The 15,774-nt window shown below is 43.1% G+C and overlaps 1 protein-coding gene across 1 annotated transcript; it reads right to left on the bottom strand.

Moving 5' to 3' along the window:
• Positions 1–230: 230 nt before the first annotated feature.
• On the bottom strand, positions 231–14,686 carry LOC115174425 (non-classical arabinogalactan protein 31-like). Its single transcript, XM_029732930.1, has 2 exons — positions 14,619–14,686; positions 231–762 (listed from the first exon to the last, which is right to left on the bottom strand). The coding sequence occupies exons 1-2, from the start codon at positions 14,684–14,686 to the stop codon at positions 231–233; spliced, it is 600 nt and encodes a 199-aa protein (XP_029588790.1).
• Between the last annotated feature and the right edge of the window lie 1,088 nt (positions 14,687–15,774).

The raw sequence follows: 15,774 nt of genomic DNA, 5'->3' as shown, positions 1-15,774 counted from the left end.
AGAGACAGCCTGTCTAGTGGTCACTGATCATAGAGACAGCCTGTGTAGTGGTCACTGGTCATAGAGACAGCCTGTCTAGTGGTCACTGGTCATAGAGACAGCCTGTCTAGTGGTCACTGGTCATAGAGACAGCCTGTGTAGTGGTCACTGGTCATAGAGACAGCCTGTCTAGTGGTCACTGGTCATAGAGACAGCCTGTCTAGTGGTCACTGGTCATAGAGACAGCCTGTCTAGTGGTCACTGGTCATAGAGATAGTGGAAGGCTGAATGGACACTGGTTGTCTGGTGGGAGGCTGGATGGACACTGGTTGTCTGGTGGGAGGCTGGATGGACACTGGTTGTATGGTGGGAGGCTGGATGGACACTGGTTGTCTGGTGGGAGGCTGGATGGACACTGGTTGTCTGGTGGGAGGCTGAATGGACACTGGTTGTCTGGTGGGAGGCTGAATGGACACTGGTTGTCTGGTGGGAGGCTGGATGGACACTGGTTGTCTGGTGGGAGGCTGGATGGACACTGGTTGTCTGGTGGGAGGCTGGATGGACACTGGTTGTCTGGTGGGAGGCTGGATGGACACTGGTTGTCTGGTGGGAGGCTGAATGGACACTGGTTGTCTGGTGGGAGGCTGGATGGACACTGGTTGTCTGGTGGGAGGCTGGATGGACACTGGTTGTCTGGTGGGAGCCTGGATGGACACTGGTTGTCTGGTGGGAGGCTGGGTGAACACTGGTTGTCTGGTGGGAGGCTGGATGGATACTGGTTGTCTGGTGGGAGGCTGGGTGGACACTTGTAGTCTGGTGGGAGGCTAGATGCTTTGATCTGTAAAGCCATGGGCAGCCTGTCACATACTACAGACAGGAGGGATTATGGCTGTGTGTGTGTGTGTGTGTGTGTGTGTGTGTGTGTGTGTGTGTGTGTGTGTGTGTGTGTGTGTGTGTGTGTGTGTGTGTGTGTGTGTGTGTGTGTGTGTGTGTGTGTGTGTGTGTGTGTGAGAGAGAGAGAGAGTGTGCGTGCGTGTGTGTGTGTCTGTGTGAGAAAGAGAGTGTGGGTGCTTATGTGTGAGGTTCTAGTCTGGCAACAACAGTGGGGGACTCAGACTTCAACACACAGGATGGGCTGCTGGCCTCTCTAGCCCTGTGACCTTGCCAGGAAACCACTGGAGTATATTTATATCGTTTTTCCCAATTGTTTACACACTAAAACTGGCCCATGAGGCACAATGACCCGAACCTGTAACTCATTTAGTAGAACCATTCACCAAATCTGCAATACTACTGGCACATATTTTGCTTACACTCGGATTGCAATTCTATAACAAACATTTAGCAAAAGACAACACACAATTCTCTACCTTTACCTTCACAACTAAAATATATTGTGTGTGTCATAATGGTGGGTGTAGCTGGTGTATGCAGTCAGGCACAGCAGAGCAGAGAATTGGGAACAACGTAACTTTACTCAAAATAATGAATGGTGCAAGGTAAAACACTACACTTGCCCAAACACACGAACATCAACTTTTACGCATGGGCAAAAAACAGCACCCGTCGAAATAACCAGTCACCAATATTACCGAACATGACATAAAACAAACCCGCACAACACCATGGGGGAAACAGAGGGTTAAATACATGAACAATAATTAGGGGAATGAAAAACAGGTGTGTAGAAACAAAGACAAAACAAATGGAAAATAAAAAGTGGATCGGCGATGGCTAGTAGACCGGCGACGCTGACCGCCGAGCGCCGCCTGAACAAGGAGAGGAACCGACTTCGACTGAAGTCGTGACAGTGTGCAAATGAAAAGCAGCACAATTCAACAAGCTTAGCTCAATTACCAATTGATAATTTTCTCTCTTCATATGTGCAAACACTAATTGCGTAAATGTTCAGTTGTTTGGTGAACAATGGAAGCAATGGAGGTGGAGGTGGAGGTAGAGGTGGTGGTGAAGGACGAGGTAGAGGTGGAGGTAGAAGTAGAGGTGGAGGTAGTGGTAGAGGTAGAGGTGGAGGTGTAGGTGGGGGTAGAAGTGGAGGTAGAGGTGGAGGTGTTGGTAGAGGTAGAGGTGGAGGTGTAGGTGGGGGTAGAAGTGGAGGTGGAGGTAGAGGTGGAGGTGTTGGTAGAGGTAGAGGTGGAGGCGTAGGTGGGGGTAGAGGTAGAGGTGGTGGTGAAGGTAGAGGTGGAGGTGGATAGGGGGTAGAGGTAGAGGTGGTGGTGAAGGTAGAGGTGGAGGTGGATAGGGGGTAGAGGTAGAGGTGGTGGTGAAGGTAGAGGTGGAGGTGGAGGTGGGGGTAGAGGTAGAGGTGGTGGTGAAGGTAGAGGTGGAGGTGGAGGTAGAAGTAGAGGTGGAGGTAGAAGTAGAGGTGGAGGTGGTTGTAGAGGTAGAGGTGGAGGTGTAGGTGGGGGTAGAGGTAGAGGTGGGGGTAGAAGTGGAGGTGGAGGTAGAGGTAGAGGTGGTGGTAGAGGTGGAGGTGTAGGTGGGGGTAGAGGTGGTGGTAGAGGTGGTGGTGAAGGACGAGGTAGAGATGGAGGTAGAGATGGAGGTAGAGGTAGAGGTGGAGGTGTTGGTAGAGGTAGAGGTGGAGGTGTAGGTGGGGGTAGAAGTGAAGGTGGAGGTAGAGGTAGAGGTGGTGGTAGAGGTGGAGGTGTAGGTGGGGGTAGAGGTAGAGGTGGTGGTGAAGGACGAGGTAGAGATGGAGGTAGAGGTAGAGGTGGAGGTGTTGGTAGAGGTGGAGGTGTAGGTGGGGGTAGAAGTGGAGGTGAAGATAGAAGTGGGGGTGGAGGTGGAGGTGTTGGTAGAGGTAGAGGTGGAGGTGGGGGTAGAAGTGGAGGTGTAGGTGGGGGTAGAAGTGGACGTGGAGGTAGAGGTGGAGGTGGAGGTGGAGGTGGGGGTAGAAGTGGAGGTGAAGATAGAAGTGGAGGTGGAGGTAGAAGTGGAGGTGGGGGTAGAGGTAAAGGTGGAGGTAGAGGTGGTGGTGGAGGTGGGGGTAGAGGTGGAGGTGGAGGTAGAGGTGGAGGTGGAGGAAGACCAAGAACAAGGAGAGTAATCTCAGATGAAATTCGGGCGACAATAGTGGACCATGTGGTCAACCCCGGTTTGACCTTGAGAGAGGCTGGGCAGAGAGTGCAGCCCAATCTGAGCCGCTTCACTGTAGCATCCATCATCCAGACGTTCCAAAATGCAGACATTGAACCTATCTACTACTTTTACTACTTGACAGTAGTACAACATAAAGCACAGTAAAGACTGTAGATTCCAATACATACTGTAGGGGAAACAAAGTAAATGTTTGATATATTAATGTATGTATGACATTGGGAGCTATGCTACTTTGTAACATGTTTACCTTGTATACTGTATTACTGTAGTGTTTAATGTAGTGCAGGCTATTTTGTTTTTGTAGAACTTTAAGATGACCACCACATGCACCACTGGTCAAAAGTTTGGACACACCTACTCCTTCAAGGGTTTTTCTTTATTTTTACTATTTTCTACATTGTAGACTAATAATGAAGACATCAAAACGATGAAATAACACATTTGGAATCATGTAGTAACCAAGAAATTGTTAAACAAATCAAAAGATGTTTTATATTTGAGATTCTTCAAACAGCCACCTGTTGCCTTGATGACAGCTTTGCACACTCTTGACATTCTCTCAACCAGCTTGAACTGGAATTATTTTCCAACAGTCTTGAAGGAGTTCCCCGATATGCTGAGCAATTATTGGCTGCTTTTCCTTCGCTCTGCGGTACAACTCATCCCAAACCATCTCAATTTGGTTGAGGTTGGGGGATTGTGGAGGCCAGGCCATCTGATGCAGCACTCCATCACTCTCCTTCTTGGTAAAATAGCCCTGAGGTGTGTTTTGGGTCATTGTCCTGTTGAAAAACATATGATAGTCCCACTAAGCCCAGATGGGATGGTATATCGCTGCAGAATGCTATGGTAGCCACAGACAGTGTCAACAGCAAAGCACCCCCACACCATCACACCTCCTCCTCCATGCTTTACGGTGGGAAATACACATGCGGAGACCATCTGTTCACCTACACCGCGTCTCACAAAGACACGGCGGTTGGATCCAAAAATCTCCAATTTGGACTTCAGACCAAAGGAAACATTTCCACCAGTCTAATGTCCATTGCTTGCGTTTCTTGGTCCAATTAAGTCTCTTCTTCTTATTGGTGTCCTTTAGTAGTGGTTTCTTTGCAGCAATTTGACCATGAAGGTCTGATTCACAGTCTCCTCTGAACAGTTGAGATGTGTCTGTTACTTGAACTCTGTGAAGAATTTATTTGGGCTGCAATCTGAGGTGCAGTTAACTCTAATGAACTTATCCTCTGCAGCAGCGTTAACTCTGTCTTCTTTTCCTGTGGTGATTCTCATGAGAGCCAGTATCATCATAGCGCTTGATGGTTTTTGCAACTGCACTTGAAGAAACTTTCAAAGTTCTTGAAATTTTCCGTACTGACTGACCTTCATGTCTTAAAGTGATGATGGACTGTCGTTTCTCTTTGCTTATTTGAGCTGTTCTTACCATAATATGGACTTTGTCTTTTACCAAATAGGGCTATCTTCTGTGTACCACCTCTACCTTGTCACAACACAACTGATTGGCTCAAATGCATTAAAGGGATAGGGTCTATTTTTCTGAATTTCCTGCCTGACTGACGTGCCCAAAGTAAACTGCCTGTTACTCAGGCCCAGAAGCCAGGATATGCATATAATTTGGCGCATTAGGTAGAAAACACTTTGAAGTTTGTAGAAATGTTAAAATAATGTATGAGTCTATAACACAATTGATATGGCAGGTGAAATCCAAAGAAAAACCAACCAGAATTTCTTTTTTGAGGTCCCAGGTTCTTATAATGGAAAGCTATGGGTCCTATGTAATTCCAGTTCCCAGATTGCAATTCCTATGGCTTCCACTAGATGTCAACAGTCTTTGTTCATTGCTCCAGGCTTGTTTGTTCAAAAATGAGGAAGAATTTTGAGTTTTGGTACAAAGAGTCCCAGTGGAAAATCAGTCTGTCGGCACGCGCCGAAGAGGTGGCGCACCTACTAATTTAACTTCTATTGAACATACTTCTTTCTGTATGAAATATTATAGTTTATTAACATTTTAGGATACCTGAGGATTAAATAGAAACCTAGTTTGACTTGTTTGAAGAAAGTTTAGCGGTAGCTTTTTGGACTCCTTTGTTTGCATTTTGAACGAGTGGATTACTGAAATCGATGGCGCAAACTAAACAGACTTTTTAGGATATAAAGAAGGATTTTATCTAACAAAACGACCATTCATGTTGTAGCTGGGACCCTTGGGATTGTAAACAGAGGAAGATTATCAAAAGTAAGTGATTTATTTAATCGCTGCTCAATATGCCTTAACCAACCATGTTGTTCCACCTCCCACATATGCGATGACATCACCTGGTTTAAACGTCTCTAGAGACTATATCTCTCTCATCATTACTCAATGCATAGGTTTACCTCCAATGTACTGTCTTCCTACCATACCTTTGTCTGTACATTATGCCTTGAATCTATGCTATCATGCCCAGAAACCTGCTCCCTTTACTCTCTGTTCCGAACGTGCTAGACGGCCAGTTCTTATAGCCTTTAGCCGTACCCTTATCCTACTTCTCCTCTGTTCCTCTGGTGATGTAGAGGTTAATCCAGGACCTGCAGTGCCTAGCTCCACTCCTACTCCCCAGGTGCTCTCATTCTTTGACTTCTGTAAACGTAAAAGCCTTGGTTTCATGCATGTTAACATTAGAATCCTACTCCCTAAGTTTTCTTTATTTACTGCTTTAGCACATTCTGCCAACCCAGATGTCTTAGCCGTGTCTGAATCCTGGCTTAGGAAGACCACCAAAACCCCTGAAATTTCCATCCCTAACTATAACATTTTCCGCCAACATAGAACTGCCAAAGGGGGCGGAGTTGCAATCTACTGCAGAGATAGCCTGCAGAGTTCTGTCTTACTATCCAGGTCTGTGCCCAAACAATTTGAGCTTCTACTTCTAAAAATTCACCTTTCCAGAAACAAGTCTCTCACCGTTGCCGCTTGCTATAGACCACCCTCTGCCCCCAGCTGTGCCCTGGACACCATATGTGAATTGATTGCCCCCCATCTATCTTCAGAGCTCGTGCTGCTAGGTGACCTAAACTGGGACATGCTTAACACCCCGGCCATCCTACAATCTAAGCTTGATGCCCTCAATCTCACACAAATGATCAATGAACCTACCAGGTACAACCCCAAATCCGTAAACATGTGCACCCTCATGATATCATCCTAACTAACTCGCCCTCCAAATACACCTCTGCTGTTTTCAACCAAGATCTCAGCGATCACTGCCTCATTGCCTGCGTCCGTAATGGGTCTGCGGTCAAACGACCACCCCTCATCACTGTCAAACGCTCCCTAAAACACTTCAGCGAACAGGCCTTTCTATCGACCTGGCCGGGAGTATCCTGGAATGACATATGATATTGACCTCATCCCGTCAGTAGAGGATGCCTGGTTATTCTTTAAAAGTGCCTTCCTCACCATCTTAAATAAGCATGCTCCATTCAAACAATGTAGAACTAGGAATAGATATAGCCCTTAGTTCACTCCAGACCTGTCTGCCCTTGACCAGCACAAAAACATCCAGTGTCATTCTGCATTAGCATCGAATAGCCCCCGTGATATGCAACTTCTCAGGGAAGTTAGGAACCAACATACACAGGCAGTTAGGAAAGCCAAGGCTAGCTTTTTCAAACAGAAATTTGCATCCTGCAGTACAAACTCAAAAAAGTTCTGGGACACTGTAAAGTCCATGGAGAATAAGAGCACCTCCTCCCAGCTGCCCACTGCACTGAGGCTAGGAAACACTGTCACTACCGATAAATCCACAATAATTGAGAATTTCAAGAAGCATTTTTCTACGGCTGGCCATGCTTTCCACCTGGCTACCCCTACCCCGGTCAACAGCCCTGCGCTCCCCACAGCAACTCGCCCAAACCTCCCCCATTTCTCCTTCACTGAAATCCAGAAAAATCTGGACCCCTACAAATCAGCTTTCTAAAAGTATCTGCCGAAATTATTGCAACTCCTATTACTAGCCTGTTCAACCTCTCTTTCATATCGTCTGAGATTCCCATAGATTGGAAAGCTTCTGCAGTCATCCCCCTCTTCAAAGGGGGAGACACTCTAGACCCAAACTGCTACAGACCTAAATCTATTCTACCCTGCCTTTCTAAGCTCTTTGAAAGCCAAGTTAACAAACAGATTACCAACCATTTCGAATCTCACCATACCTTCTCCGCTATGCAATCTGGTTTCAGAGCTGGTCATGGGTGCACCTCAGCCACGCTCAAGGTCATAAACGACATCATAGCCGCCATCAATAAGAGACATTACCGTGCAGCCGTATTCATCGAGCTGTCTAAGGCTTTCGACTCTGTCAATCACAACATTCTTATCGGCAGACTCAACAGCCTTGGTCTCTCAATGATTGCCTCGCTTGGTTCACCAACTACGTCTCCAATAGAGTTCAGTATGTCAAATCGGAGGGCCTGTTGTCCGGACCTCTGGCAGTCTCTATGGGGGTGCCACAGGGTTCAGTTCTCGGGCCGACTCTCTTCTCTGTATACATCAATGATGTCGCTATCGCTACTGGGGATTCTTTGATCCACCTCTGCGCAGACGACACCATTCTGTATACATCTGGCCCTTCTTTGGACACTGTGTTAAAACCTCTTGAGGCTACAATCCCGCTAATGGGATTGGTTGGACAACAACCAGTGAGATAGCACGGCGTGATTTTCAAAACAAAATAATCTCGAAATTAAAATTAAAGTATTATACGGCATTTTAAAGATACTTAACTCATTAATCCAGTCACATTGTCTTATTTCAAAAAGGCTTTACGGTGAAAGAAAAACATTAGATTATTTTAGCGTAGCACCTCAGCAAAGAAAAAAAAAGCAATTTTCCAAGCATGATAGCCATCACAAAACCAGATATACAGCTAAAATTAAGCACTAACCTTTGACAATCTTCATCAGATGACACTCCTAGGACATCATGTTAGACAATACATGCATTTTTTGTTCGATCAAGTTTATATTTATATCCAAAAACCCAATTTCTACAATGGCGCGTGGCGTATTTTCTCCCCATAACTTCCGGTGAATAGGCACATTTAATTTACGGAAGAACTCATAAAGGTTGAAAAATTATAACAATTATAACAATTATTTAAAGAATTAGAGATAATCTACTCCTTTATGCAACCACTTTGTCAGATGTCAAGATAACGTTACGGAAAAAGCACATTGTTCAATATTCTGAGTACAGAACTTAGCCTTCAATGCTAAGCTATACAGTTAGCCTACAACCATGGCGTCGACAAATCTCTAACAATATGTTCGAAATATTTACTTACCTTTGCTGATCTTCGGCGGAATGCACTTGGATGGGCACCCACTTCCACAAGAAACGTTCATTTGTTCTGCAAAGTCCATCATTTATGTCCAAATACGTCCGTTTTGTTGACCCATCCACAACACTTTACAATGCCATGTGGCGTAGACGCAAATCCATAGACGAAATGTTCAAAGTTCCATTACCGTTTGTAGAAACACGTCAAACGATGTTTACAATCAATCCTTTAGGGTATTTTTTAACATAAAATTGCGATAATTTTACAACCGGGCAATAGCTATTCATCCCAGAGGAAAAATAAAAAGACGATGACCTCACGTGCACGCGCATCATAAGACACCTCTCCTCAGACTGGCCTGTGATTGACTGAGCCAAAATGATCTGCCCGGTAACAGATGATGGTTGAAACCTGTTCCTAAAGATTGTTGACAGTCAATGGAAGAGTTAGGAGGTGTAGCGTAAATACTATGTCACTGTAGTTTTCCAAGGGATTCTAAACAAAAACTACATTTCTAAATTCTCCCACTTCCTGATTCAATTTTTCTCAGGTTTCTTGCCTGCCATATGAGTTCTGTTATACTCACAGACACCATTCAAACAGTTTTAGAAACTTCAGAGTGTTCTCTATTCAAATCTACTAATAATATGCATATTCAATTTTCTGGGCCAGAGTAGTAACCTGTTTAAATTGGGTACGTTTTTCATCCGGCCAAGAAAATACTGCCCCCTAGCCCCTAGAGGTTTTAACTAACCTCCAGATGAGCTTCAATGCCATACAACTCTCCTTCCGTGGCCTCCAACTGCTCTTAAATGCAAGTAAAACTAAATGCATGCTCTTCATCCGAACGCTGCCCACACCTGCCCACCCGTCCAGCATCACTACTCTGGACGGTTCTGACTTAGAATATGTGGACAACTACAAATACCTAGGTGTCTGGTTAAACTGTAAACTCTCCTTCCAGACTCACATCAAACATCTCCAATCCAAAACTAAATCTAGAATCGGCTTCCTATTTCGCAACAAAGGATCCTTCACTCATGCTGCCAAACATACCCTCGTAAAACTGCCTATCCTACCGATCCTCGACTTCATTCATTCATTCATTCATTTACAAAATAGCCTCCAACACTCTACTCAACAAATTGGATGCAGTCCATCAAAGTGCCATCTGTTTTGTCACCAAAGCCCCATATACTACCCATCACTGCGACCTGTATGCTCTCGTTGGCTGGCCCTCGCTTCATACTCGTCGCCAAACCCACTGGCTCCAGGTCATCTACAAGTCTCTGCTAGGTAAAGCCCCGCCTTATCTCAGTTTACTGGTCACCATAGCAGCACCCACCCGTAGCACGCGCTCCAGCAGGTATATCTCACTGGTCACCCCCAAAGCCGATTCTTCCTTTGGCCACCTCTCCTTCCAGTTCTCTGCTGCCAATGACTGGAACGAACTGCAAAAATCTCTGAAGCTGGAGACTCTTACCTCCCTCTCTAGCTTTAAGCACCAGCTGTCAGAGCAGCTCACAGATCACTGCACCTGTACATAGCTCATCTGTAAATAGCCCATCCAATCTTCCTCATCCCCATACTGTATTTATTTATTTATCTTGCTCCTTTGCACCCCAGTATCTCAACTTGCACATTCATCTTCTGCACATCCTACCATTCCAGTGTTTAATTGCTATATTGTAATTAATTTGCCACCATAGCCTATTTATTGCCTTACCTCTCTTATCCTACCTCATTTGCTCACATGCTGTATTTAGATTTTTCTACTGTATTATTGATTGTATGTTTGTTTATTCCATGTGTAACTCTGTGTTGTTGTATGTGTCGAACTGCTTTGCTTTATCTTGGCCAGGTTGCAGTTGCAAATGAGAACTTGTTCTCAACTAGCCTACCTGGTTAAACAAAGGTGAAATAAAGAAATTAATGAAAAATGTATGAAGCCTGTGCTGGTTGAAAAATATGTTGATGTGCAGCGCCGGCCTCAAACAATCGCATGGTATGCTTTTGCTGTAAAGCCTAATGTAATTCGGACAATGCAGTTAGATTAACAATAATTTAAGCTATTAAACGATATAAGATACTTGTATAAAGAGGAGGAAGGGAAGCGCTACTAAGGTACACAATAGTAAATGTTGGTAGACAGAAGGTGCTCTTTGGTAAAAGGGTTGAGTTGGTCTTCAAAAAGAAAGGAGGACCAAGGCACTCTTCATATAATTGATTAAAATGCCTTTATTAGTATGGCATGTTCAATAGAAACAATGTTTTTAAAAAACCGACGCGTTTCGGCTGCATGGCCTTCATCAGGGTGTACAAAGAAATAATACAATGTTCTCTGTTTAACAGCTTTTCCAATTAACCCTAATTAGAAGGGGGAGTGGTTAAAATTGATTGGACACACCTAGTAAGCAATAGTATACACACTTTAAAGTGAAATGCTGTAGCTATGTTATCATAAAAATGTAACTCCAAACTAGAAGTATCAGAACACTTAGAAAGGTAGTTCTAACCTTAAATATGTCTGGGCGAAGTGTCAAGAATAAGAAAGCAATACATTCCATAGTACACTAGAACACAGCAAAACATGAACAACAAGAGTCTAAACATAGCTGAGGGCAATTGAGCAAAGATATCCACTAGATGACAGCAAATGTACCCATCACAACCCTACAGGAAGGGTGAGAAATCCATATCTTCATTCAAACCCGGGTATTTAGTGGCCTGTAGTTTGTAAATCCAAAAACTTTCCATTTGGTTTAACTGTTTAAGGCGGTCCCCTTTTCTAATAGAGGCCGGGATATGATCAATACCCATAGCTTGTAGGGAGGCAGGGTTGCCATGGTGTAAGGACTTGTAGTGCCTTGCCATGGGGTAGTCTTCATTGCCTACCCGTATGGCGTACTTGTGTTCCGCTAGGCGATCTTGAAGGCGTCTCTTTGTCCGTCCAATATAGAACACCTTGCACTGTGGACATTCCAATCTATAGATGACATGAGTGGTTTTGCAGTTAATGAAATGCTTGACGTAATACTCCATTTTGGAAGCTGTATCAACGAAATACTTTTTCTGTGCAATATTTCTGCAATGGTTGCACTGGTTACATTTAAAAGAGCCCTTGGGTTTGTGGCCAAGCCAAGTTTTTTGAGAGTCACCCAGAAGATAACTGTGGACTAATTTGTCCTTTAGGGTAGGACATCTCTTAAAGCTTATGACTGGTGGCTCAGGAAAGACTTGGCGTAGTAGCGTATCACTTTGGATGATTCCCCAATTATTTTTAATGATTCTTTTAATGTTCTCTGCTTCAGTGCTGTATTTTGTAACAAAATACACTCTCTCTGATGCATCACGAGGCACTCCCCTTCGCAACAAGTTCTCTCTGTCAAGTAATCCAGCCCTTATACCTGCATCTTTCAGGACCTGGACGCTGTAGCCCCGATTCAAGAAACGATTCTCCAATTCAGCAGATTTGACAACATAGTCTGTTTCCTGATCGCAAATTCTGCGGACTCTTTGGAATTGGCCATATGGAATATTCTCTTTTAGCCTTTTGGGGTGAAAGCTGTCTGCTCTCAGAATGGCATTCCCATCTGTAGGCTTCCTAAAGATTGATGTGTGCAAACAACCTTTGTCATTTTTACTGATGTCGAGGTCCAAAAAATGAATGTTATCCTTGCTATACTCCATAGTTAGTTTGATGTTAGGGTTAATGCTGTTAAGGTATTGGTGGAAGGAAATAAGTTCATCTTCTGAGCCGGACCAAAAAAGGCAAACATCATCAATATAGCGTCCCCACCATATAATCCGGTCAAAGAAATGGTTATTAGAAGGATCCAAAATGAAGTCATTTTCCCATTTACCTAAGTACAAACCAGCATAGAAGGGCTATAGCAAGCTCCCATGGCACATCCTTTGACCTGTTTAAAAATACGGTCCTGAAAGATAAAGATGTTATGATTAAGAGTCCATTCAGTCAGTGAGACAATGAATTCTGTAGGAGGCATCTCAGTTTCAGGTCGGGTACTCAAGAAATGGTGCATAGCTGCCAAACCTTGTTCATGTTCAATGGTGGTGTAAAGAGACTCCACATCCATGGTGACTAAAAAGGAAGCTGTACCTATATTATTCAATTCCTTAATTTTGTTCAACACATCTGTGGTATCTTGAAGATAGGCTGGGAGTGACGTCAGAAAAGGCTTAATAAAGTAATCAATGTACTTAGAGATGGGTTCTGTCAGACTTTCATTACCACTAATGACTGGCCTGCCTGGGGGATTTTCAAGATTTTTGTGGACTTTTGGAAGAAGGTAAAAAGAAGCCATACGTGGACTGCCATTGAAAAGAAATTTGAACTCATTGTCTGAAATGTAGCCATTCTCCTTAGCTTCTGTGAGGATCCCTTTCAACTCAATTTTTAGGTTCTCTGTAGGGTTGAAGCTAAGAGATTGGTAGAATTCATCATTGTCTAATTGACGGTAGGCTTCTGTCACATATTTGTCTTTACTCCACACTACTGTAGCGCCACCTTTGTCTGCTTTTTTAACCACAACCCGTTCATTTTTGGACAATGATTCAACTGCATCCCTCTCTATCTTAGAAAGGTTACGTCGTGATTGGTTGGAGTCAATTTTACCCTTAAACAGATTTTCCACATCAAAATTCACCTTCTTGGCAAATGTATTTAGTGTGGCATTCTGGACAATGGGACAAAAGGTGGACTTGGGCTTAAAAGGTGTTTTTGAGGGAACAGAAACTGCCTGACCTGAGACACTGGCGTCTGTAGTTGGAGAGATGTTTTGCTTATACCAGGCCTTCAGATGTAGATTCCTGTAGAAACGAAATAGGTTACGAAATTGCCCTCAGCTATGTTTAGACTCTTGTTGTTCATGTTTTGCTGTGTTCTAGTGTACTATGGAATGTATTGCTTTCTTATTCTTGACACTTCGCCCAGACATATTTAAGGTTAGAACTACCTTTCTAAGTGTTCTGATACTTCTAGTTTGGAGTTACATTTTTATGATAACATAGCTACAGCATTTCAGTTTAAAGTGTGTATACTATTGCTTACTAGGTGTGTCCAATCAATTTTAACCACTCCCCCTTCTAATTAGGGTTAATTGGAAAAGCTGTTAAACAGAGAACATTGTATTATTTCTTTGTACACCCTGATGAAGGCCATGCAGCCGAAACGCGTCGGTTTTTTAAAAACATTGTTTCTATTGAACATGCCATACTAATAAAGGCATTTTAATCAATTATATGAAGAGTGCCTTGGTCCTCCTTTCTTTTATAAGATACTTGTATGTTCAAAAATGTTTAATATTGCTATTATTTATTTGAATTGAATCCAATTCGGGACGCCTAGCCTTAATTAAGAAGGAAAACAATTAGACAAATGAACGTTTAACAAGGCACACCTCTTCATTGAAATGCATTCCAGGTAACTACCTCATGAAGCTGGTTGAGAGAATGCCAAGAGTGTGCAAAGCTGTCATCAAGGCAAAGGGTGGCTACTTTGAAGAATCTCAAATATTAAATACATTTTGATTTGTTTCACACTTTTTTGGTTACTACATGATTCCATATGTGTTATTTCATAGTTTTGATGTCTTCTCTATTATTCTTCAATGTAGAAAATTGTAAATATAAAGAAAAACCCTTGAAGGAGTAGATGTGTCCAAAATTTTGACCAGTAGTGTACGTGGTGACAGAACGTGTCTATTTACAGGTGAACAGGAGGATGTCATTGTGCAAATGGTAGTTGAAAATAATGCCATAAGACTGTGGGAAATCCAACAACAGATTATTGAAAACCCTGCCATCTTCCATAACATCAGAGTGAGCTTATCAATCATAGCCCGCATCCATAAGAAACACCATTTTCGGATGAAGCAAATCTACAGAGTCCCATTTGAAAGGAATTGCCAAACAGTGAAGGATAAACGGTACGAATATGTGCAAGTAAGCAATGCAGTAGTATTAGAGACTCATTGATGTTGCCAGTGAACTTTACTATACAGCAATTACAGTATTTTCTGTTATATCAGAGAATCATGGAGTTGGATGCAAGTCCCATCCCCCAGGAACTCAGATTCATAGATGCGGCTGGATTCAATTTAGCAAAGTTGAGGAGGAGAAAGGAACATCATTGGTCAACATGCCATCATTGAGGTACTGTACCTAGCCAGAGCGGGGGAAATGTCACCATATGCCCAGCTATGAGCCACAATGGGGTTCTCCACCGCCATCCCACCCTTGGACCATACAACACTGTCCATCTCCTTCATTTCCTGAACACCTTACATGACAATCTTTTTCAGCCAGAGCAGAGAGGGACAGGTGATCCTGAGCAGCAAATGTATGTTCTAATTTGGGACAACGTGAGTTTCCATCGGGCTGCTCAGGTCCGCAATTGGTTCCATGACCATCCCAGGTTTACAAATCTCTATCTCCCACCATATTCCCCATTTCTCAACCCCATTGAGGAGTTGTTTTCAGCATGTTGGTGGAAGGTGTATGATCGCAAACCCCATGACTGTATGGCCGTTCTCCAGGCAATGGAGGAGGCCTGTGGTGACATTCAAGCAGAGTCCTGTTAGGGGTTGATGCATCATGCCAGAAGATATTTCCCCCGCTGTCTGGCCAAGGAGAATATTGCCTGTGGTGTTGATGAAAATCTGTAGCCGGATCAAAACAACAGACATTACTGATTTTGTTTTTGCAATGGAGTATTTGTTTCTTGACTTGATTTTACTGTATTTTGACAGTTTCTTTATCTATTCCGTACAATTGATCTAACATACAAGACAGTATTACAAATATGCCTATTTTTCTTCTTTTGCAAATGCAAAATATATTTACTGTATGTTTGCATTTTTACTGAATGTGTGCTTAGAGTATTCTGTTTGACATGTATTGAGTATATATAAACATAAAACAAAAATGTTTGCATTTGTGTTCATTTCTTGTTTGAGTACACACAAACAACATACAGTATAACAACATAGTCTTAGTCTTTACACTGAAATAGGTTCTGATAGTAGTGTTTTGAATATCATAGTCTGATCTCAGTTGTCACTAAGTTAGATTCATTTGATGTGTGTTTTTCATTTGTAAGCAGAGTTTCATTTTGAGCAGGGAGTAGATGATTTTGATTGCTGTTCTTCATTTTGCAAGATCTCTGTGTGGTTTGGGGAAATTGGCTAACTATTTTCTGTTTAGAGTTTTGAGTACCTGAGATGTAGTTTCAGCGAAAGTGTGTTACCAATTGGGAAAAACTGTAATACTACTGGGATTTAGAGAGAGAGAGAGTGTGTGTGTATGTGTGTGTGTGTGT

Source organism: Salmo trutta, chromosome 35 (genome assembly GCF_901001165.1).
Source record: "Salmo trutta chromosome 35, fSalTru1.1, whole genome shotgun sequence".
Taxonomy (NCBI): domain Eukaryota; kingdom Metazoa; phylum Chordata; class Actinopteri; order Salmoniformes; family Salmonidae; genus Salmo; species Salmo trutta.
The sequence above is the reverse complement of the archived record's forward strand: the minus strand, read 5'-3'. Positions and strand labels throughout refer to the sequence as shown.